Source organism: Catharus ustulatus, chromosome 6 (assembly GCF_009819885.2).
Source record: "Catharus ustulatus isolate bCatUst1 chromosome 6, bCatUst1.pri.v2, whole genome shotgun sequence".
In the NCBI taxonomy this organism is placed as follows: Eukaryota; Metazoa; Chordata; class Aves; order Passeriformes; family Turdidae; genus Catharus; species Catharus ustulatus.
The window spans coordinates 51,738,213-51,760,480 of record NC_046226.1 but is presented as its reverse complement, the minus strand read 5'-3'; the positions used below and the strand labels follow the sequence as shown (position 1 = coordinate 51,760,480).

The 22,268-nt window shown below is 44.5% G+C and overlaps 1 protein-coding gene across 4 annotated transcripts in view; it reads left to right on the top strand.

Moving 5' to 3' along the window:
- LMO1 (LIM domain only 1) overlaps positions 1-22,268 on the top strand; it is a 63,066-nt gene that overhangs the window by 38,890 nt on the left and 1,908 nt on the right. For all 4 annotated transcript variants that reach the window (XM_033061697.2, XM_033061696.2, XM_033061694.2 and 1 more), the window contains 2 exons: positions 8,529-8,742; positions 19,465-19,590. In XM_033061697.2, coding sequence (XP_032917588.1) covers positions 8,537-8,742; positions 19,465-19,590 — 332 coding nt within the window. In that variant the 5' untranslated portion in view covers positions 8,529-8,536. The remainder of the gene's footprint in view (positions 1-8,528; positions 8,743-19,464; positions 19,591-22,268) is intronic.

Below are 22,268 nucleotides of genomic sequence, written 5' to 3'. Positions count from 1 at the left end.
TGTAAAAGATCAGTGTTTTCATGGGTGAGTAGTAATTACTGAGTAATGGCTTAAAACATTTCCTGAAGGAACATAAAGCTGTTTTTAAAAGTCAAGAGTACATTAAAAGGATTACCATGTAGATTTGATTTTTAGATAACGCTAAAATGGATCCCAAATGGACTTATGAAAAGGGATGCTATCTCTTTAATGGAAAGTGCATGGTCTGACAGCTCAGCATGCAAATGGTCCAGCAAAGGACTGTCTGTTGTGTTTTTTCCTTTCAACAAGAAGACAAGGAAATAGCTTACCCTTCTCCTTTCAACTTTTAATAGCAGATGAGTTGCTCTGGTTTTGCTAGGAAGGGGAGAAGAGGATAGGTTTGGCGGATAACTGCGTCTTTCTAAATCCCTGGGGAAGTGTATTTCACAACTTCTGGAAGGTCAGTCAACAGCAATTGTATCTCTTACACAGATTGCATTAAGTAGATAGATTCCCTCCACATTCTCCATAGGCAAATCTCTCCTTGCCTCTCATATGCAAATAAATTTTAGTCCTGGTATATTTATTACACTAATCTTGTGCAGGGCATGAACATCAGTGCTTGGCTTGGCAGTAAGTTTGGACAAGGGCAGGAGGGGCTCTTATATTCATACCACAATAAGTTCCAACCACGATAGCATTTTCTATTTCAGAGTTGCCAGCACAACTTTCTGGTGATTGATGGTATAAAATATGCTTTTGGCCTGAGTAGGATTTCTTCCAGAAACATTTAAAGGAGTATATTCATATTTCATTAAATACAAAGCGCACCAGGATTCCAAATTCTTTTGTGGTATTGCGCAAATTATTGTAGGCTCCAAAAGTCTTGAGAAATTTCTATAAGCCTGTGAAAGCTTTAGATTGGATAGTCATCATTGCCTGCATTAAGGGCTGTGACAGATTGCTTCATCAGTGTACATAGAGCAGAACATCAAATGGCCATTTGGCAGTGGGCACTGAAATTCTATTAAGGTTGCCGAAAGCTTAGGTTGACATTGTGTATGTCTGCAAAGAGGCAGAAGAAAAGATGATGATGATTGTGCAATGATATAGTTCTGTTCTCCTTAAAATATTCACATTTATAGCATGCCAGACCTGTCAGGGTGCTGTTAATGTTTCACTGCTAAACCTGAGCACTGCTGCACCGCACATCTTTGCTCATGTCTCGAAACCTCGGGATGCTAAACAGGCCGTTTTAACTGGGAGGTGAGAACTGTGTAGCATCACACATGAGCCTGGAAATAACTGAGGAGTTTTTACTTCTGGAACACTCTTTGGGATATTTTACTTGATAGAAGGTTTTTTCCATTTGATTTTCTCGCCTGTTGGAAAAGGGCAGGGAAATGAACCCTGCCTTGTATTTAATTTCGGTACACAGGTTATTCTTAAAAGAGCTGAAAAGTGAGGGATGAGTTCCTATCTTTGTGACCATTTGACTCAGAGACTCTTCTTCCACTACTTTGCTCTGACACCCAAACCCACTAAATAGATAACTTTTGAGGTTGGTGTCTTTTCAGTGGTCACCTACAAATTGGTGGAATGTTGAGGAATATGGGATGAATTTCAGGCCAGTCATCCCTAATAATAATTTTTTTCTCATTCTTATACTGCTGGACACTGAAGGAGGGAGCTGGCCCCACCTGAAATCAGGACCTTTGCCAGACTGCAGTATGCTAAATTGTGACTAATGGAGAAAACTTGATCAGAATGTTCTCAGATTAGGTTGAAAGTAGAAGAAATCTGCATGTCTTTGTACTGCTTCCAGGGCTTCAAACAGTAAAAATGGATTTTACTGAAACACTGGATGTGCTAAGAATAAACTTTTGGACACATGCCAATTGTGAAAAATTAAAGCTCAAACAAACACATTTATGAGCACAGGGAAAACATTGCTTCCTGAAATGATTTATAGAAACTGTCTTGCAGCAACAATTATTATGGTTCGTGTTTAGTCCTGCTGCCATGTGTTTCTTTATAGCTACGGGTTGGCCTCTGGTAGGAAAAAGTCTGTAATTGAGAGAGGCTAAAAGCAGGTGCTGGAAGGCTCAAAACTTGTGGGGAAAATGAAAGTCAGGGTTCTAACCCTAAACCTCATGTCCTGAATCAGGACCTACGTTGGTACGGATTCAAATGATGCCAATGATTAGTTTGGATATGTTGGTCTATCTGAGCAAATGGCTGGAAAACAGGGTCCCTACATGTGAGATTGAAGGGGGGTTTAAGCCACTCATGAAGCTTTGGGTCACTTTTAGGCAGCTGAGACTGCCAGGAGACATTAGACTCTAAAATATATTCTCTACAGCTTGTCATGAAGTGTATGGACAAAAAAAAGTTGCTGTGCTATTGGACAGAGGACTGTAGAATAGTTAAAATAGAAGCGGTGATCAAAATGTTGTTTCTATTATTAACTGCCCTCTCCAACTACTTTTTTGCCATGCTTGGGAAATTTGTTCAGTAATGATTCAGAAGAAAGAACACTCCAAATGAATTGCTAAAGCCACTGTAAAAATCACCAGCTGCATTTTGCAGCATGAAACTGGAAATGAAAAAAAGGTTGTGGTTTCCCATTGAATAATTTTGATGAATGGTCTAAGGCTTACTCATAAGCATTTAGTTGCAAGTACTTGGTGTTCCAAATGTAACGTTTTAATTGGATATACAGATGACATGATGAGTTTCACCTTGCTGGCCATAATTCTTCCCATGAAATTCTTGGTGAAGATGCCCGAGACAGCACACTCTCCATTCAGTGGGAGTGCAAGGTCTGACTTGTTTCACAGGGTGCAATATTCATAGAAGGTGAGTAATACAATACTGGGAACACAAAGTGAGTTTCTTTTTAAGGAAATGAAATTCACTGCATCTTTTTGGCAATGACTGTCTGCATTTACTTAAATGGGTGATGCAGGGCTCTAATGCTTTTAAATGATATGAGATCCTCTGATAAAAGACATGAGACTGCAGCCTATTTATTGTGATGAGACAGGAGTTAATAAGATTACTCCTACTCTTCAGTTACTTTTTCATCTTTTGCAGCCAAATGTTGGGGGTTTTGTTAGCAGGCAAAAGGAGGTCAGTTCATTTAAAGGGTGTTGATGCTAGAAATAAACATTTTTTCCCTCAAGTGCAACTCTGAAACCTAGGCTCAGTTGCCTGACTGCCAAACCCCTGGTTTTTTAACCAGAATTGCTTTTAGCTCTGGAATGCTGCATCCTTATAATAACCACTTATATAAACTAAAAAAAAAATAATATAAAGAATAATTTTTAAAAATAATAAGTGCATTGTAAACTGGCAATAACTGTGGTGTTTGGCAGAAGAAGGTTCAGAAATGTGGTGGCAGTGTCTGAAAGCACTGCTCAAGGAAGATTTTGGAGAATAAAACCATAATTCCAGTGCTGTGTTGTGAGAGGTGCTATACAACAGGGAGTGATTGTCGCAAGTCTTTTGGAGAGTAGAAGTATTGTGTGTATGTGTGTGTGTGTTGCACACAGTTATTTGTTTTGTTGTTGAGCAAGCTTTTAGTCTTAAAGTAGCTACTCTGAGAAAAGTTTTGGGGTTTTAAAAAAAGACAAACAAAATAACAGCAACCAAAAAAACCACCAAAACAAACACAAACAAACAAACAAACAAAAGCCCCAACAACAACAAAAAAGCCAACACCAAAAAACTTGCCGAGGGAAAGAGTTAAAGCCATCTGCCTGAAAGCATTGTGTAAAACATACACACAATGTTGGGGAAATAAGCCAATTATGTGTGCTTCACAGGAGGTGGGGGACTGACCTTTGTGTATAATTAGTTCTTTTATTTAAAGCAAAGATTTTGAATAGAATAACTAATTAGCTGTCATAAGTGGCAAATTGAAGATTTTGGCCGGATTCCTTGGGGAGAGTGGGAGGACATCCCTCCTCCCAGCCCGTACTGTACGCTCTGGCTCTGCTCATTAGGGTTGTTTTTAGTTCTCCGCAGTGGTAATGAGGAGTGCTGCACTTCTCCGAGCCCCTTCTAATAAGGTGTGAAATGCAGGTGGAACAGAGCTGCCTTCAGCTCCCGCTGCCTTCTCCCCACACACGAGGGCTGAGGGAGCAAAGCTGGAGTGGAGGGGGGTCTGAAAAGTCCTGGTGGCATCACCTGTGTTTTATGCTCTGGACTCGACTGTATAAAATACAGGCAAGCTGCAAAGCCTTGAGGCATATATCATTAGCTAGCAGTCCCCCATTACTCTTTCAGACCAATTAACCTTTAGAGTTGCATTAGAGAAATTAGGTGGTGAACTTGCCTGCTTTCAGAGGGGACCTCTAGCTCTGCTGCAGACCAGAGCGCTGTGGAGCCGTGCGCCGTAGGACCAGTGCAGATAACTGTTATTTAAAAGGCCTGCCATTTATGAAAAGTTCCCAGGCTCTCTTGGAAAGGAGGCTTTATGAGCAGTGCCCTTAGAGGAACCGCAGCTGATTGCCATGTGAATAGAAATATCAGTAAAATGGCTTAGAAAAATTTAGAGGTGTACTTAGTGGACACTTGTGTTATAAAGCCAGCTGAATCGTTTTACAGAAAGACTCCAACTGAGCAGATACGGGCTGATTAAAGCTTGTTTGTCCGGCTGTGAATAGTGGTAAAGTTTGGATTACTCACTACAATAACAGCCTCTTTAGACACACACATAAATTTCAGTATGTCCAGAGGTGGTGTCTATAATTTTTTAATGTGTATTGGAGCTCTGAGCACTCAGAGTGAGTTTAGTTTTGTATTTACCAGCAGCAAGTCTATTAAGTTGTAAAGGGCAAAGAAGGGAGTGTAGGTAGCCAGAAATAGAAAGGATTCATCTACTGTTTCTAAGAAAAGAGAGCACTGGATGTCTAGCAACAGGAGAGGCGAGAGCAACTTGATGGTACTTTCAGAATTTGGCAATAAGCAGTGTTCCCTTTTGATCACATATTTAAATATGAGAGCATCCAGCTGTTAATTTTTCTGCTTCTGCAACACAACTTCTCATTTTCTTATCCTCGTCCACGGAGCACACGTGGAATTTGTCAAAGGTGACCCCTTTGTTTCTTGACAGCCCCAGTTATTCACCACGTGCCCCGTATCAAATTGAACTGGGTACCTTGGCATTTTGAGGCAAGTACTGGGCAAAAATGGACATAGAGAAATGAAGCAGCATCCCAGTCTTGCAGTGAGGAAATTACCAAAAAGAGCAGTTCTCCAGCTGGTTTCTGCCTGCAGAGCCCAGGCTGGTTTAGGTCTGCTGGAAGGGGGAGGCAGGAGGAGGAAAGCAGGGTTTGGTGTTGATTGTGTCCTCTCTGTGCAAGCCTCTGACCGTGAAAAGGGTTAAGCTTCCGAGATTCTTCTCTCTTGTTGCTTGGAAATGACATGGCAAGTGTTCGAGGAACCCTTGCTGATCAAGTTTGGCAGTTTTTGAAATTTTGTTTCACGCCTTGCCTGCTGTGTCAACTCACCAGCTAATTGCAGCTGCAACTTTCTGTAGTGGCTTGTGTGCTCCGTGCAGACCGGTTGGTTGGAATGTCAGAGGGAAACCTCACAGCCCAAAATGTAATTTCAAAACACTGAACCTGACCAGCAGAGGCTGACCTTGCTCGTTATTATCTGAGTGGGAATAGCAGCTTTGAACATCATATGATCTCTGAAATGGTACCTTTTTTCATTAGAAAGCCCCCTGCTGAACACTGACCAAATACATAGCTTTTTTCCTTGCTTAAGGTACTGCTTAAAAATATATCTGTATCTGTTCCTTTGCTAGTTATTAGAAGCAAATCAAAGTGTTACATTCCCCTCACTTGCAGAAGCCTCTCATGAGACAGTGGTGCCTCTGCAATAGCGAGGAGCTCACATGGCTGCGGAGAGTGAGGGCTGCCAGGGCCACAGATGGAGCAAGAACTGCCCCTGCAGTCAGCCCTCAGCCATCCAGGCCTGCTTCCCACAGGAGAACCCTCCCAACCTGCCCTAAATGATCAAGCCAGCCTCTCCTAATGGTCCAGCCCGGGTTTCATCCCTGCCCACCTGCCCTGGTGCTTGATGCTGCTGCTGCATTGGCACCCTCTCTCTGGTTGAGGGCAGCTGTACCTCTGAAAGGGCACTGCTTTCAAAAGTGAGGCTTTGGGAAGTCCCATCTGGCTGAGGATCTTGTATTTCTGAACCATGGAACTGATCTCAAACCTCACCCATGCAGCAGCTCTCTTGAGTTTAAGGTGTGCTGGCTATGTGGAATCTGTGTCTTTCCAGATGCAGGATCCTCGTGTTACCTACACAAACCTTGCAAAAGAATTGTATGGTGACCCCCCTCCTTGTCAGAAATCCTCCTCTGCCTCTAAGGCTACACATTTAGAGAGCCTGTTTGGGGGGTGAATAATGACTTGCTGGTGTCTGGGGCTCCTATCTAAAAACATAATTCTCACATCTAGGTCCTAGTTTTCATAGGTGCAAACTATTTTCTTTCATCACTGGTACTGATCTTACACAGCTTGCAAATGCAAATTCACATGCTCACCCTTCTCTGCCTCACAACGAGGCAGACTCTTCTCACAATGTGCAGTTTTCCTGGAGTGGATTCAGGAAGAACATGGAAATTACTTGAAAATTGAAGCTTCTTTTTGCTATTGAAATGTATTTTGGATTTTAAAAAACCAACCAAACAAAGGTATGTCTAGAGTCACAGGGCCATCTCCCTCCTTCTTGTAAGAAACTGTCACTCAGGCACATGAGACTTCTGCAGTCTGACCTCTGGCACCTGCAGCATAATCCACTTCTGATGCTCCCCTGTCTTGTCCTTCTTTCCAAATGTGTGTATGTTTCTCTGTGGCTTTGTATGTAGCATTTCTCTTGGGAGTGTTACAGGTTGCACACGTAGCAGTGTGATATAGATTTGGGTTTTCACTTAATTATTGCAGATTTGTCACTGGTGTCAAAAGTTTGCTTATAGAGACTTGGCAAGCTGGTTTTGAGTGTGCTGCAGCAGAGAGGAGGAGGGTTCTTTAAGCCTTTAGGGTTTTTGAATGTTACTTGGCCTGTCTCTGTGCTGCTGAGACCATTTTGATTACAGATGGATCGATACCTCGCTGTTTTTGTGGAGGTGTCTTAAGTGCTATTGTCGTCTGCTCGAGGCTCTGACAAAGCAATTATTACTGTGGGAGTGGTGGGTTTACACGTGCTGACCATTAGCCACTCTCAGGTCACCCTGGCTTTTAAGGAAAGCAGCAAATGTCACTTACTGCAGTGGCACTGGCTCAGTCCTCTCTGGTTAAGGGACTGTTAATAATTCTATTATCAAGCTGCTCTTTCTGGGACATCCAGCGCTTCCTGCAGAAAGGGTGGATTAACTTTGTGTAAGAGTATATAACCAGTGACACCTGCTGCTGTGCCAGAGTGTCCCTTCTCATCATCTCTGCATTGGTTAAGGTCACAGCGTGCTTGTTACAGGCCCAGCATTGCCATTTCTAGTGACTGACACCAGTAAAAATAAAAATCATAACAAATTGAATCAGGGCTCTAGAGCAAATGGAATTCTGGCATCTCAGTGAGTTAATTTCTTCTTTCATCATTTCCTGTCCTGTCCCTCACCCACAGTATAATCCTTGTTTATTTTTCCACCTTGCCTATTGATTCCATAAAGTCCTTTCCTGCCTGGCTCTTAAACTGAGCAGGGTGAGCAGTGCTCACCATGGCAGGCACTGGCTGCTTGGAGAAAAGGAAAAAGCTGGAGACAGCACTGAGGGGAAGGTGACCACAGCAAGTCTCCCCCAGCCTCCTGAGCTGACTGTGCTGTCACCATCTCATGCCCAGCTATCTTGTCCCTGTTTTGCACTCCCAGCAGGGCTTTCCAAGAAGGATGAAACTTCTGGTTTTTGCTACCTTCTCTAGTGATACAAGAGGAGGAGGAAAGCTCTGCTTTGCTTGAGGAATGTGGCTTCATTAGTGGCAGAGGGGCACTGGTGGGATTATTCTCAGCAGTCCTCAAGCACTTTTGAATCAGATTTATTTTGGAGCAGCCCCTGGCCTGCTCTGGCTTTCAGTCAGGCCTCTGTACCCACAGGACTCACAAGAAAGGAGAAACAGTGGCACACCACATCTCTTTATACCCACTCCTCCCCTTTCCCCATCAAACTCGATTCAGCCAAGATGCTGGAGCAGGGGTGTGCATACAATGATGGCCCTCCAGCTCTTTTTAATTGCCTGTGGCAGGTAATTAACAACACAGGGGTACGGGTAATGAGGGGAAAAAATAAATGTTGACATTTCAGCCAGTTTATTCTGCTGCAAGATGTTGGTTAGAAAGAGTCTGGTGCGTTGTGTCAGTCCTACCCTTAGGAAAAAAGGGCTGCAAGTGTCACACTCCCTCTTTAGCCTGCAACAGCAAGTGAAGTTAGGGTTTTTCGACTGTCAGCTCCTTCCTGTGGCAGCAGCAGCAGCAGGGTTTGCTCCCAGCTCTGCCCACAGGCTCCCCGAGCTGCTGTTGGGATGTGCTCTAAGGAAGGGCTGTGTTTGCCTTGCAGGTGTGCCGATGCTATCCGTACAACCCAAAGGGAAGCAGAAGGGCTGCGCCGGCTGCAACCGAAAGATCAAGGACCGGTACCTGCTGAAGGCTCTGGATAAGTATTGGCATGAAGACTGTCTAAAGTGTGCCTGCTGTGACTGTCGTCTTGGAGAGGTTGGATCAACTCTTTACACAAAAGCAAATCTCATTCTCTGCCGCAGAGATTACCTGAGGTAAATAGAGGGACATACTGCGGGCTCTTCCCGAAGCCTCTCCGCGTGCTGCCAGCTGTCTGGCTTCCTAAAAATGTGAAAACATGTGCATGTGTGTGGCCAGCCCTGCCCAGAAAACACTGGAGTTTCTTCCACTGTCTAAAGAGGGCTTTTAATTTGCATTTAGCATATTTTTTAGTCTGGGAGGTGAAATCCTGGTTTTAGGTGAAGATACAAGGCAGAGGTCATGACTTATTATTATTATTATTAACCAACAAGAACAAACTCTGCTTGCTGAGTAAATTAACAAAAACCCTTAATTCTCCTCGCATATCTCTGATGCTATGCTGCTACATATTGACTGAGACCTGACCAAACCTTTACCTTTTCTCTTTCAGTCATAGCTTTTAGACAGACTTCTAGTCTTGAGTAAGTTTCCTCCCAAGGGGCTCTTGTCTCTTCCCTAACTAAACAGAGCAAAACTCAAAAATTACAGATCAACTTCAAAAAATGTTTCTGTCTGAGGAAATCAGCAGAGACCATCACTAGCTCAGAGTAACAACCATTCTATCAGTGTGTGTCTGCAATACATAACAACACGTGGGATTTTTTTGTCTGGTGTGTACGGGGGTTTTGTGCAAAATACTTTATGCAAACATAAATGAATATTAATAAGACAGCAGGCCTAATGCAAACATTATTATGAGGGTCACACTGCAAAACACTCTGAGTTTTGCTTTGTTTTTCCTTTGGAAGAATGTACTTGATCTCCAGCTAATGGGTATGTTTTCTTTTATTTTTCCTCAAGCACTGATAGCATTTCCCAGGCAAGCTCAACCAGTAAAACATCTGAAGCAAAACAAACCCAACACGCTGTTGTAAGATAGGAAGGTAAAATGCCTTCTAACCTTGCAGTGTTCAGGGGCTGCCTAGATTAGTGTCAGTGCTCAGATGCTTCGTGTGTTTCAATGTAAAACGCATTTCTGAAAATCTTCAGTAAATATTTTCCTAGTAAACTTGAGCAAACAAGTTTTCTCCTTCTAAAGATGAGAGATTAAGCGCTGAGCCAGACAGAAGGACTGAGTCTATCAGCTGCCATGTGGGAGCTGTCACCTTGCCCTTCAGCCCAGCAGTGCACAGGAGAATCCTGCCCATGGGAGGGTTTCAGAGCTGAAACTCTTCAGGGCACACACGAAATATCCCAGCTGAAATTCTGCCACACAGGCAGCACTTGCAGCTCCACGTCTAGTTATGTGGGATGTGTCCCCAAAATCTAAGTGAGGAGGGAGGAGCTTGGGTAAGGGTGGACACATCCAAGGTGGAAAAGACAAGATAAGCAGCCTTTGCCAAAATGGAAAGGGTGTGAAGGGGAAAGAGTTAACTGTCTTCACTATAATTGAATTCACTATAATTAATTAATTATTAATTTTTGTACATTCTTCAAATCTCAATATTTACTAATGTCACAAGTCACTTGCTCTGAACCATCCTTAACCTTCTCTGTACTAAGCTGAAAAAGCTCCAGAAAGTTGAAATTCAACACAGAGATTTCCACTCCCAAATTAGCATTTTGGTTCTTCTTCTTCAACTCAACTCTACTCTTTTTGTGTAGTGGACATAATTCTGATGTGTCAGTGAACAATATTTCAGTTCTTGATCTTCCCTTTCTGTATCACAATTGGGTCATGCTAGATACTATCACAAGGACCCCCAAAATCTCTCAGGAGAGCTACTTCCAGGAATAGCTTTCTTTCCAGGAAGAACAGCTGCATTATTTTCTGAAGTATTTGTTTGTGTTTTATCTTGTTTATACATTATCTTTTCTTTATCTTGTTTGCACCCAGCTTGCCAAGTGATCCAGGTCTCTCCATCTGTCATCCTCCATTATTTATCACTTGACTTTGTCATTTCTGGTCTTGAAAAAGTGGTGTGTTTGTGATTTTTTTTTTTATTTGACCGTGAAGATAGATATTCAGCTTTATTCTATATGTTGCAGAGCCCTGCTAGAAATACTGAGCTGGACAGTGTTTCCAATTTACATTTACTTTTTGAGACCTGTGAGCTACCCCATGTTTTGTCCATTTAATAAGCACCGTATTGATTTTGGTTTATTCTAGTTTCATAACAAAAATAATGTGTGGCATCAAACCAGACATGTTAAAGTGCCAAAGGACAGCAGTATTGATGCTGTTAGGTTTAGAAGGACCTTTTTATCACTGGAGTTGTAAAGCATTTTCTTTCTTTCCTTGGTTTACCCCGAGAATGCTGCTTCAAGATGGAAAAGCTTAATTTGTGATTTTCCCACTGGCCCCTAGATGATGTTGGATTTTCTGGGGCACACCAGAAGCCTGTGCTGGAGATGGAAAAGAAGCCAGGCATTGCAGTCTCCAGGAAGTGGCCCATGTCCCAGCTTTGTGAAGAGAGGGCAATTCATGACAAGAACAGTGGAAGGCAGCAGTTGGGACTTGTGTTTGACCATGGCCATGCAGCTTCTGCCACAGCACCAGTTAAACCTGGTCTCTGCAACAAACTTCTGTGCCTGAAAGGTGTCTTGTAGCACCTCTGGCTCCCTTTTTCAGGTTGGGATAGTTCCTGGCCTGCTGAAGGGGAAGTCTGTTAATATTTGTGCCACATCGTTAAACTGTGAGGAGTTATGTGGCCTTTACATTAAATATTTTTTTCCCTTTATCTGAAATTAAGAGTGTTAGGGCTTTGACTGTTTTTTGTTGGGAAGAACAGTAGAATTGTCATATCCTGGGAAATTTGACTGAACTTCCTAGTTCGGCTAGGAAGGAATAACATTAATTCTGTGACAGCTTTGTTAATTAGCCTTCAGCTGTTTAGGCAGCTTTACAGCTATTGTAGCTTGTATTCTTACAAATAAGTGAATTTAGTTTATACTGGGATTTCTTGAGGGGTTCTGCTGAACTCTTGGGGTCTGTTCCCCTGATGCTAAGGAACCCTTTCAGGCTCCCAGGTTAGGAATAAGGGTACTGCTATGCAGTCCCATATTTATAGAAGTATAAAACAATTTTTTTTCTTTAAAACATCTTGTGTTGGCTTTTACACATAATATTTCTTTCTCTCTCAGTCGTAACTATTAGTTCTATTAATAGAAGGAGCTAAAGTTGCCATCACGATTTTCTCCACTGCCTGTTCCCTCCTGGTAATTTGAATTATTCTTCTTGTAGAATTAACCACTTCCATCATTAAATAATTCTTTCACATTAGTAGTTTTAAAGTCTCTATCCACATTTTTTCTTCCTTTTTAAACAGCTTACAGTGTTTGGTCTACTAGTCAAATTTTAGAAGAATTCATTCCTAAAAATAACTTTCCATATTTCACACTGTAGTTGCACCATAAAGGGAGCACTTTACCTGGAGAACAGTCAGAGGAATTCAGTCAGAGGAATTCAGTCAGAGGGCTTTTGGAGTATTTTGTTGCCAATTTGCAGCTCTGAGACCCTCCTGGGGGCAGGTGTCGCTGAGCCATGGCCACTGCAGGGACTGGGGCTAGGGATGGACTTGGGTCAGGACAGGAGCAGTGCCAGCCCCTTCCCTGCTGTGGCAGCGTTCCTTTGGAGCTGGCTTTGTCCCAGGCACTGGGAGCACGGTGGGCTGCCAGCCCTGTGTGCTGACCCTCAGTGGGTTTGCAGCAGAAATCTTTTCCAGCGTGTTCCAGCAGCTGCGAGCAGACCGGAGCCCGATCATTTGTTTCAAAAGATAAACTGTCGTCATTGCTTGTGAAGGAGCATTTGTTAACCTTCACTTTTCATAAAACACTTTCTTGCTCATTTTTTAATCATGAAAGATGAAATTGGATCTCGAGTTGTTATCCTTGTGGTATCACCTCAGTCTCCAGCTGTGTCTCGATGTATCTTTCAATACATTTCATCTCAGCAAATAGATTTACCATTTGTTTCATAATCGCGGTTCCAGCATTCCTACCTCTAATTATTTTTGATAAGCAAATGCTATTGAAGGAGCTGCTTCTGGGACAGAGCAGCTTAGCATGCAGGCTCAGATGGCTCCTCGCAGCCCCCACGCAGCGATGTGTGTTTGTTCCGAGGCATAATTAAACATTTCACCAAGCTCCGCTTCACAGGGACGGGCTGGGTGTTGCATCAGGATTTCCCGTGAGGAGCTGACAACTTAAATTTCACTGTGAAGTGCTGATGAAGAACGTGATTTTTCCTTTTTACTCAGCATGGTGCCCTCACACGAGCAAAGGCGAGCCGGGCTTGCTTTGAGAGGAGCAGAACTGTTGCTTCTGTGTGTTTGATATGCTGGCGTTGGGAAAGTTTTTCATCCTGTAAACTGATTGGGGCCTTAATTAGACTCCAAAGAAAGCTAAAAACCTGCATTTTAAAATGATGGTGAATCAGTAAGAGAGAAGGGCCTTCTGGGAAATCCTGGTGCTGTTCTCAGTGGGTTTCATTTCTTTTCACCCACTTTCCCACATGTTTGGATCAGGGTGGCAAACTCGGCATGGCATCACTCTGCACCTGGTGTTGGTGCCTCCAGGGAGCAGAGCAGCCCTCTGCATCCCACCTGAGGGATGGGGATGGGGCCTCCTGGCAGGGCTGTCATCTCCTGTCACCCCTCAGCACTGCCTGTATCACAGAGGCTTGAACTCCACCCCCGGCTGCTCCTGCCTCCAGTGACTCAGAGGCCGAGTCCTGGGGGTTTTTGCTCTGCTCCAAACACCCCCAGGCATTCACTCTGTCACTGAATCACTTTTAGGAGCCCTTCAGGTGAAGTGGTCTGTATCTGGCAAATAGGCAGGGTTTAATTTTCTTGTGGGATAAGAGCACAAACATGGGTGCCTTGCTCTGGTGGCACAGGAGGATGGATGCAGAGAAATTCCCTCTTCCTGGTGGCCTTCTCCAAGTTAGAGACAACAGCCCTGAGCCAAACCACTAAAGTATGACCGGCTGTGTGAGAACAAGCCTTTGGGAACAGGGATGTGTTTGCCCCAACAGGCAGAATTTCAGTTAATCTCCCCAAGACACCACTAACACTCGGGATGTGGCTTTAACCCGCAGAAGCTGCAGCACCTTGGAAGCAGGAAGGAGAGAATTTGGGATATTTTTTCCCTCTGGAGAAGCACAGTGTGCATGTACACACCAAGAGCATGCCCTGCTGGATTTTCAAGGGCCATGTTTAGTGTGGGAAGGAGAGGTATAAATGCAGTGTGGCTGAACAAATGGTGTCTGCTCCAAGCCTAAAAATGTCACTAAGCTGAAGTGCTGCTTTTGCCTCGCAATAGGGAGCATCTTGCATGCTGCACAGGACACCCTCACTTCTCCACTTGGTGTCTGTACAGATTAGGGAGGATTAATTAGGCTCAAAATACAATGTGTCTTGGCAACATTGCTGTGCTTTGTGATGTTAAAGTACAGATTTTTTTTTTTCCCCTGCAGTAGTTGGTCCAGGACTTTCTCACAGCCTGTGCCCGTACTTTGTTTGTTTGCTTTCCGCCCCCTTTTTTTTTTTTCATCTCCACAACTTGTCACTGAGGAGGAAAGCTAATGGGGAGTAATTCTGCCTGGCTGTGGTACACTGGCATGCCTCTAGCACTTTCAGCTTTGCAGTTTTCTGACTGCTGTATTTAAACTCTTCTAAGAAGATGTTGATACACTTGTGCTCAGCAGTGCCAGAGCAGGGATGGGTTTAAGATCAGCAATTCCAGTTATACCGTGGGAAAGGCTGGGGCAGAGGAGGAGGGCTTGGCCTTCTCCTACCTGCTCATGGTCCCAACTTGGTAAATACTCACTGAAAATACAGAGGGAGAGGCCAAAGGAGTGAAAATAAGTGAACATTCAAATGTGTCCTTCAAGTGAAAACAGACTCCCTTGAGCAACCTTGAAGTTCAGGCCCAATAATCTCTGAACCAGTGCGGTCACTTGGCCAGGGGCTGTTTTGTACTGGTTCAGCTCCCCCTGCTATGCTGTGTCCTTCAATGCCAAACCCTTTGGCATGCAAGATGTAAATTCTTTGGGATTGAACTTGAAGGCTTCATGAGAGGACAGCTTGACCAACTTCATTAGTATCAAAATGCATTTCCTTTCCTTCAGCTGACATGACTTCTCACTGCAGCACTGACAGCAGTGTCCTGGATAGCAGGGTGCACCAGCTAATATGTATTTACTGTGCTGTATTTCCTATCACTGAGGCTTTCTCTAATCTTACACAAAGGCTAATTACAGCAAAGTTGTCTGAAGTTGCTTTTAAGCTTATTCTTTTAATCTTTTTAAGTGATGTTCAGGCTTTCCCTACATTTTTTGATATATTCAATACTCCAGTCAAATCACACTTGTAGCTCAGCATATTTCTAATATCCACAGATAGGAAAAATACTAATTGCAGTATTTAAGAGCCACCCTCACTGAAAAACCAGTTGTTGGTTTGTTTCAAAAGATAGAGGCAAAACAGTTTCTTTTCATGAGGATAGATTTCAGGTACATAAAGCAAGTCTTGTTCTCCAGCAGGCCCTGATGAAACTAAACAGCAGCAGGTAGACAGGGAAGGTGTATGGGAAAACCTATTTCACCTTCTGACTGGGGAGGATATGAGCATGGAGTTCCATAGCTCTTCTGAAACTTGTGTATTCAGACAATCTGAATATATAAATATGTAGGAAAAATATGCAGTCATACGTAATATCTACAAATGTAGATATTTATCTGTGGGTTAGTGTTTAGTCCTCCTTCAGCTCGTAATTCTTATCTTTCAGTGTTGACAGAATCTTTTTTTGGGGGAGGGGATAATTATCAATCTCCACTTAGCTGTTTGAATTTTGAACTTGTTTTGTTCTTGTGTTTAAAAAAATCCAATTGACACTGCCAACCTTTCCTTTCTGTACCATTCATTATTTTTATGTGCCTGTCCTGCTTCCTCTTTTTTTGTCTCCTATGATGTCAACAGCTCCCAAATTTTTGCACTCTCTGTGGAGGGAAGATTTTTCTTCTTCTTTTTTGATTGCAAGCTGCTATCTAGTCAGACACCAGGCTAGAGGGGGCGAGAAGAAATAGGGACTCTCTCCTTGTAGGTAATGTCTAAGCCAGATTGTTGTTCCTAGTGGAGACAGAAATAGGCAAACAGGTTCTCAGTTTAGGCCCCCTGAACATCTTGGCTGAAAAAAATATCTGTTAAAAGGTGCTAAAATTAACCTTTTCATATGAGATGTTTCTTTCTGTTTTCCTGACAGTAAGAGCCCTTTACCATTCTTTCCCCCCCAAAAAAAAAATCCCTGCAGGGTGCTGTGACATTACTATGGTTTGAATTAGTTTGAGGTATACTCGCAGAGTTGTTGAGGTTTGGATCAGCATACACAAGACTGCTCTTTAACCCAGACAAGACCACATAAACCCCATCCTTTGACAGTTGCCTACTGCTTCCAGGAGCGCTCCCTTCTTTTCCCATTAGTTCATTTGCATTCAGGGCTGCTCCTGTATGCCAATTAGCTTTAATTTTTACTATACACACTGACATCAATGGCCAATGAGAACAGGGCATAGCGGGGTTTTAGTGTGCCTATAAACTACACAAAATTGTCCTTGGACAAACTCCTGCTTTTAGACTGGCTGACAACAATAGGCATGGTTAAGTTCAGGCTAAGAGCCATTAAACATAATTACTACCACAGGGTAAAAGTTTAATTGTGCTAAATTTTAAATCTGCATAGTCTATGCTTATTTACAAGCTGGCTGGGTCTTCCTGTTACATAAGGGGGAATAAATCTGTACTTAAAAATTGTTGCCTTTTAACTTCAAAGGGAAGTGAATAAATAGGGTTTTTTAGAAGAAGCAAAACAACCCCAAACTGAAAACTTTCTGTATTTCTAGCTTCTTTTATGCAAGTGACTCTGAGCTGGTAAGTAGAGGCTAAACATCTTCGGGTAGATTTTTCTAATGAGCTTCAACTTTGTGTGTGTGAATGTGTGAGAGAGTGTTGCATCTGTTACGAAGGTGTCTGGGGGACAGAATGCAGATCAGTTTGTTCATGTGAGGTTATTTTAAATTTGACCACAGATGGGGCTTGGGGTAAAAGGTTTTTCCTCCTGCTCCTTATCTTCTCTCCCTCCTTCCAATAACGTTAAGCTCCCCACTTCAGGAAGTTTCAGCTCAAGTAGCTTTTGGATCAGGAGCTATCAGAGGTGGCAGGTTTTCTACAAGCAAACAAAAAAAGGCAAAAGACTCTGTTCATTTTGCATTTTCTTCCAACAGATTACAAAAACGTCGTGTTCACTGAGCTACAAGCTACAGCGTATTTTTAGAAGTGTGGTGAATACATGGGGCTCTAAATCACTCCCCGAAAAGCAGATTAAAATTAGGAGGTGCTAGAATAAGTGTGAAACGTTCATCTGTTGGGAAAGGGAGGGTATGGAGGACTGTGAAACTTGATAGAAGAGACAAAGATTAGCACGCTGACTCGCTGGAAGCCACATTATGTAGACATTAGAAGGCAACACGATTTCAGCTGGACAGAACATAAGCTTCAGATCTTATGCAAACAGTCAAAGCTGTTTAACAATTGGTTTACCCCCAAAACCCCTGAAAGGAGACAGGTGAATACGATGCCAAATACATTTTTCATGTTTCTTAAGCTAACTGTTTAAATAGTTAAGTGAACATCTGTCCAAATTTCCCCATCATTTCCATTTAGAAAAGTCTCCTATTTGAAGGCTGAAGAAAAGCACCTGCTTAACAATGCAAATGGTGCTGTCTGGGGCCCCTTTATTTTGTTTAATCTAGATTGAGCTCCACACAACTGTGATGCTAATGAATAATGGATATTTTATACTTGTGCATGTAGCAGTGCTGGGCACAGAGCAAATCTAGGATTAACCTCCCAGTTTCCCTGCCTAATGCATTTGACTCATTTTTTTGAGTTGGCTGTGACTTGGGTACTCTAAAAACGGATGCCTGGTTTTATGGGAAATGGGAAAATCCTGGCAAAAGCTGTCAGGCTTTGCTGTGCCCAAGTGGAAAGGGGCAGCTAGGCTGAGGAAGGGAGGGATGTCTGGAGTAATGGCTTGATTTGTGAGAGGGTGCTGAATGAGAGCCAGGGCGTTCCAGGGTGGAGACCTGGATGCTTTTCAGTGCCGCATTTTTCCAGTCCGGTCTGCTGGCGTTAGGCAGCCGAGCCCCATGCCCAGCTGCCTCCCCTGCCTGTGGGGGCAGGAGCAAGAGGGGTCAGCTTGCCTTTTGCTGGTGCAAATTATACAGCTGGGATTTCACTCTGCCTTTCAGCCTTCAGATGGTGGAATCATGGGGGAAGAAATTTTGGTACTCCCTTTGTGGATTTTCTGTCCTGCATGAGTGTTTCTGTTCTGTGATTTAGCTCTCAGGGAAAACATAGTGCTGTTCCTTCATAGGAAGGCCTGGGTTTTTCCAGCCAGGCCTGATGAAAGACCACTCATTCCACTTCTAAGGAAAAATAAGGGTGGGCTTCCTTACAGCTGGAGAGCGTGCTGACTTCGGGAGCACAGCGCTGTAGGAGGGTGGGAGAGTTGTGTGGAGGTTTCTATAACACTGCTGGGTGTTTTAATTCACAATTACTGGCCAGTAATAATTAGTATTGATTAGCCTGGCAAATTGCAGGTTTAGAAATTGGTTATGGATTTTCCTGATGTTTCTCATCTGCGTGTTGTGGAATCAGCCAGAACCGATGGCTCGAAACAAACCCTGAGCCCAGATCTGTCCGCGGGCAGCGGCGCGTTGCGTGCACTGAGCTAATGGCCGGCAGGGATCGTACGTCTTGAGGCTCATCACCCCCAAAATGCCATTTCTATCATCTTCTAGGCAAAGTGACTAACCACGTGTGACCAGGGGCTGGGGTGAGCCTTGGTTCTGTCAGCCCGTGGCTCAGTGTGGCTGTAACGCTGCGGTGGCACCGTGCCCCTGGCGCACGCAGGGTCTGCAGGGACACCGCGGGCAAGGGGGCCTCGGGAAGGATGCCACAGTCTTCCTTGAGTCCCCCAGCAGGAGCTGCAGCAGCAACAGACATCTGGGGAGACAGATAGCGAAAGCCAAGATGAAAATGGCAAAGCTTCCAGTGCTGAAGGGCTGTCCTGGAGGGGCAGGGAGCTGAAGTGGAACGGCTGAGCATGCTGTTCAGGCCGCCGTGGAAGGGCTTAGCTGGCTCCCGGGAGGGCTGGGGAGGCAGGAGGAGGGGGGCACAGCCAGGGAGCAGGGCTTGCTCTCTGAGATGCCTGGAGAAATGCTGTGAGCTCATTGCAAGAGAACTCATGCTTTTTCTTTCGAAGCACCAGGTGAGTGAGGTTCTTCCTGAGCTGTTTCAGCACTTCCTGCCAGGATTGGCAAAGTTTGCAGGATTCTGTGTCCTGCTGCCAGCCTGTCCCTCCATCAGGCTGTGGCCAAGCCCATGTGGAGCAGAATGGGCAGCTCCCAGCACCTACCCCACTGCTGCAGAGAGGCAGATAGTTTTTGAGTGAAATTTTGTGAGCCCCAAAATAGTGCTCTAAGTGTTTAATGCTTTTCTCCATTAGACAGCAAATTAGCCCTAGGCTCACAAACCAAATGAAGTTTCATCTTGATGATCGGAGCCTGCTCACCAGGCAGTTTTATCCCAAGTTCCTGCACGCTGGTTGGTCAGTGAAATGGAGACTGCAACTTCTATTTATTGGTGCAATACAGTATTTGATACTGCTAATTACACTTAATTAGTCCTTCCACCATTTAATTAAAATGGCTTCTAATGATTGTGCTTCTTTGGCAGGCTCTTTGGTACCACCGGGAATTGTGCTGCCTGCAGTAAACTGATCCCTGCCTTTGAGATGGTGATGAGGGCCAGAGATAATGTTTACCATTTGGACTGCTTTGCCTGTCAGCTCTGCAACCAGCGGTGAGGACACACTTATTGTACACACAAACTAATTTATACCTTTGCCCACGAAGCAGGGGAAATGTTTGATGTGCCCTGCCCGTCTGGGGCTCACAGCCTGCTGGCAGGGCTGGGGCTGGGCTGCCAGGCTTGACCTGGGGATGCTTGTAAGTACCTGTAGCCCTTTTAGTGCAAATCCCCTTGGAGCTGCTGGGAGTTGGAGGGGCAAGGGGGAGGGCACAGACACAGCCTGTACAGCTGCTGCTGAATGAAACAAACTGCTCCAGCGTCCTTTCAGGAGCTACCCTCTTTGCAGAAGGCAGATGATGGAGAATGGAGCTCTTCTGGCAAACTGACATTATCTTAGTTAAATCACATCTCTGACACACTCAGAACTGGGGGTGGAAAAGAAGAATGATAACGAGAAGGGAGAGGAAGGAGAAAAATACTTTGGCTAAGCCCTTTCCAACACTAGGGACAAATCCCTTCAGTTGTTGTGTAATTAACAGGGGATTTTGGTGGTATAACTTCGAGTGAGGCTTATGTATTTGTGCTGGGTGGAAGATGGACATCAGGGAGTATAATAGAGGGCCATGCACAGTGTTTTCCCCTGAACTACCTGTAGCCAGCTGAGTTTGGAAGGGCTGTGAAAAATCTTCCCAGCACCATGTTTGTTGATCATCATAGGCAGAATGGAGGCCCACAGAACCAGACGTGATACTGTGTCAGCTTCTGATGCATCCATCTGTCCATCCTTGTCTAAGATAGACCTGGAACTGCTTGCAGTTCTTACTGCTTGCTTAGTCAGGCCGTAGTGACTGCCCACAGTCCAAGGGCTGTGCAGGTGTTCCTGTTCTGGATCTGTGGTTGTTTCCCAGAGATGAAATTAGGATGCAGTGCCTCATCCCATGGGAATGTGTGAGAGAAATGACAAACCTGTGGGAAAATGGAGAACCCAGTTCTGTAAAAGTCAAGCTAAAATGCTGACTTGAACATTCCTTGCTCACTCTAGAAAAGAGTCACAGTGGGATCTCTCGTGAAGCAGCCATACATGTGTGTGAATCCCAGCTTCCCCCTGAACTTGGGAGACGCTGCTCGGTTCTGCTCTTGCACGTCCGACAGTGGCTCAGCCCTGAGATGGATCTGTGCCAGCTGGTTGGTGCCAGGGCCCAGAGGAAGCAGAGAAGGTGCTTTGCTCACTCTCTCTGGAGGCTGGGGCAGTGTTTATCGAAGGTACAAGTATTATTCAGTGTTTATTCCCGTGGATGCTGTCTCCTGCTCGGCGCGGTGGCAGTGCCGGGGCGGCAGTGACATCTAGTGGCTCCTGCCTTGGGCTCTCTGAGGGATCTTCCAGCTGCCCAGCTGAGTTTTGTGACTCTGGAACTCTGGGCTGATCTCACCTCATCCCCTGAGATGCTCCTTCTATGCTGCTGCAGTCACCAGGCAGTTCTGGGGTTTGTCTCCCCAGTTTGTCTCAGGAGTGTTGCAGGTGCTGCCAGGCTCAGCTCTCAGCCTCCTGATGATTCCGGGCAGGACAGCATTGCTCCCCTTCCCTGATGTTCCTTCAGGCAGCCCTGGGCTGCACAGTCAGGAGTGATGGTTGGCCTTGGAGTCTGCAGGCTGAGCATCTCTCACCAAACTCCTACTTCATCCTTCTTCTTCCCCATAAAATCCTAGTGCTGCCTAGTTTTCATTCTCAGTAATTTCTTTTAAATTCCACCCTTTATTTCAAAGGTTCCAAAGCACCTCTCTGTCTCCCCTCCCTCTTCAGTTGCCAGTGTGGTCCCAGTCTGTCCTTCAGACAGCCTCCAGGGCTGTCAGTGTCCAGCAGGAGAGTGCAGGTCATCCCCCTGTTCTGACTGACTTGTGCTGTGATGCACAAGGGATTTGCTCAGTTTAGGGGATGCTGAGTTCTGAAAGATGGGCTATGTGTTAATTCTTACTTCTTGCTAAGGTCAGAGGGCTACCCATTTTTATGACTTACTCTGTAGAGATTTGGGCTTGAAAGGGCAGAATGGAAGTGATCCTGTAACAGACAGCACTGGATGCTGAACTGAGAACAGTAAGATTAAGTAACCCTAAAGTCAAAGTTGCAGAGGTGAATGCCAGTTCTGGTTCTGAATCTGAAACCTCACCTGAAACCCTGTCTTGTTCTTCAGCTCTGAAAAGATTTGATGATGAAGGCCTTTCCTTAGTTCTCTTCCAGCTTGCTTGCCCTTCTATAGCTGGACTTTGTATAGAGTGCTCAATCTATCACAGCAGAATCTCTAATATTCTTACCAAGAGTGCAATGTTTTCATTACTTTCATTCCCTACAATATCAGTTTTGCATCAAGTCCTGCATTACCCCTCAGCCTACCATGCTTTAAACTGTTCTAAAGTCATCATGGTCATCGTAGTGCTGAATAAAAGCAGGTCACTGCTGATAGCTCAGTGTTACAAGGGTTGCAGGAAATCCAGCTGCCTCTCTTGCCATTATCTCAAGTGTGGGTTTGCTCAGAAGAAAATCACTCTTAAGAAATAGCAGAGTAGGTTCAGCACCTCTTTCTCACTGCTGCTGGCTGGAGTTTGACCACCCAGACGGGCTCTGCAACATCCCTGCTGCAAGCATGGGGGCTGGCAATGTGAAACTGGCCCTGAGTCACTTCACTTTAACCCTGTTACATCCTCTGTGTCCAGTTGTGGTGCATCAGCTGAAG